General features: G+C 49.9%; 1 protein-coding gene across 1 annotated transcript in view; it reads right to left on the bottom strand.

Moving 5' to 3' along the window:
- Positions 1-493, bottom strand: part of LOC129648837 (intercellular adhesion molecule 2-like) — a 4,670-nt gene extending 4,177 nt beyond the window's left edge. The window contains exon 1 of the mRNA XM_055575520.1: positions 433-493. Within this exon, the coding sequence (XP_055431495.1) occupies positions 433-493 (61 nt within the window). The remainder of the gene's footprint in view (positions 1-432) is intronic.
- Between the last annotated feature and the right edge of the window lie 1,613 nt (positions 494-2,106).

Raw genomic sequence — 2,106 nt, 5'->3', positions numbered from 1 at the left:
CCATCCCCTGGACTCCCCGGAAGGGGCTTCGTTTGCACTTTGACGGTCAGCAGAAGACAGTGCCCTCCACTGACCTCTGCTGTCCACTGGGCCACCTCTGAAGACCAGCTGGGACGTGCCCTCACCTTCTCTTGAGCCTCAGTCTTCCTTCATTTTCTCATCAGTCTCCACGACCTGCCACATCCACACATCCTGAAGTTATGGGGCCCATTCAACCCAGTGTGTGAAGGCCAGGACCCCAACCTGCTTCTCTGGGGTCATGGGGTCATGGGGAAGCCAGGCTCACACAGCAGCCCACACCCGTGGCGGGTGGCCGCTGTGCTCAAAGCCCTAGCAACTTCAGGACCAGGACCCCCTTCTCCGCATGATACCAGGGGTACAGGTGACATACCCGCTGGCTGGCACGCACCCAGTCTGGACCCCCAGGCTCACCTCGGCAGCAGAGCAGGGCGAGAAAGGCTGCGAGCATTCCCCAGCCACCAAAAGGGGACATCTCGGGTGGCGTCCACAGGTTTGCAGGGAACAGCTGAGGACTGCCTGGAGAGACGTGAAGGGCACTGGTCAGGAAGGGGTGACCTGTAGCGGCAGTCTGGAACTCCAGGCTTTCTATAAGCTGTACTGTATTTCCTCTCATTATATGAGTGGTCTTGGGGAAGCCACATGGAAGGCCAGCTCCCAGGGCCACAGGTCTATAAGAAACTGGGCAGAGGAAGCCAGGAAGCAGCTGATAGGTGGGACATAGCCTAGTCCTCCTAGCACGCTGCCATCGGCGGTGGGGCGAGCACCTGGGGCTCATGTGTGTGTGATGTGTGTGGACGCAGGACAGTCACCGCTACAAGTCCCGAATCTGGGGAGCCCCGAATCCCACAGGATTCATTATTGGGGTCAACCTAGGAGGGAGTTTCCCAGTTGGAAAGAGGGTTTGGGAGGCGAAAGCTGGACATTCTCCTCCTTCCTCTGGCCCCCTCCCCCTTAGATTTCTGGTGAAGCACAGGGTCCCCAGGCACTTGCCTGTCTCTTTTCTTAGCTAAATGTGATTTCATGTTACCAAGACAAGGACGAAGGAAAAGAAAACCAGCATTTCCTGATGCCTACTCTTTGTTAGGGACTAAGTTTAGGTTTTAATACATTGTCTCATTATCACACCAAATCTACCAATTTTGATTGTGCATCTGAGGAAGTTCAGGGCTCAGGTGAATTAAATCACAAAGATATTAGGTGATGGAACTGAGGTGAGAATTTAGGAATGAGGAGTGGTTGGTTGGAGAATTGATGGTTGCCAGGGATTAAAGGGAGGGAGACATGGACTGAAAGAGCAGAGAGGACTTTAGGACGGGGAAGCTGCTCTGTTTGCTACTACAATGGTACATATGTGTCAGCACACAGGTGCCCAAACCCACAGAATGTACACACCAAGACTGAACCGTGATGTCAACCATGGTCTTTGGGTGATAATGACGTGTCAATGCAGGTTCATCAGTCATGAGAAATGGACCACTCTGCTGGGGGATGTTGGTAACAGGAGAGGCTGTGCATGTGTGGGGACAGGAGGTATGTGGCAAGTTTCTACTTCCCCTAAGTTTTGCTGTAAACCTAAAACTGTTTTTTTTTTTTTTTTTTTTAAATGGAGATAGTGGAGGACAGAGGAGCCTGGTATGTTACAGTCCATGGGTTTGAAAAGAGTCGTCACAACTTAGAAACTGAACAACAACAGAAAAATAGCTCAAACACACCGCCTTGGAGGGCAGCCTTCCGGGTCAGGATGCTTGTCAACTATGGATGTTGTTGAAATGCAGGCTTTTAGGATTTTCCTTTTAGGGTTTCCCTGGTGTCCAGTTGTTAAGACTCTTCGCTTCCACACAGAGGGTGAAACTTGGAGCCCTAGTCTTTGATCCCCTAGGAATTAACATTCCATATGTGCATTGCAGAAAATGCAGGCTTTTAAACTCAGTTTTTAGTCGGGTTTATAGGGAGTCATTTGCTCAATCATTCCTAAATTCTCATCTCAGTTTACATTTTTAAAATATTTAAACATAAAACTTGGATCTACATTTTTTATGAGGCACATCTAATGAATAAGAGTGTGGAATGGTTCAAAGTCGAAGA

Source organism: Bubalus kerabau, chromosome 4, assembly GCF_029407905.1.
Source record: "Bubalus kerabau isolate K-KA32 ecotype Philippines breed swamp buffalo chromosome 4, PCC_UOA_SB_1v2, whole genome shotgun sequence".
Taxonomy (NCBI): Eukaryota; Metazoa; Chordata; class Mammalia; order Artiodactyla; family Bovidae; genus Bubalus; species Bubalus kerabau.
This window is presented reverse-complemented; position numbering and strand designations above follow the sequence as displayed.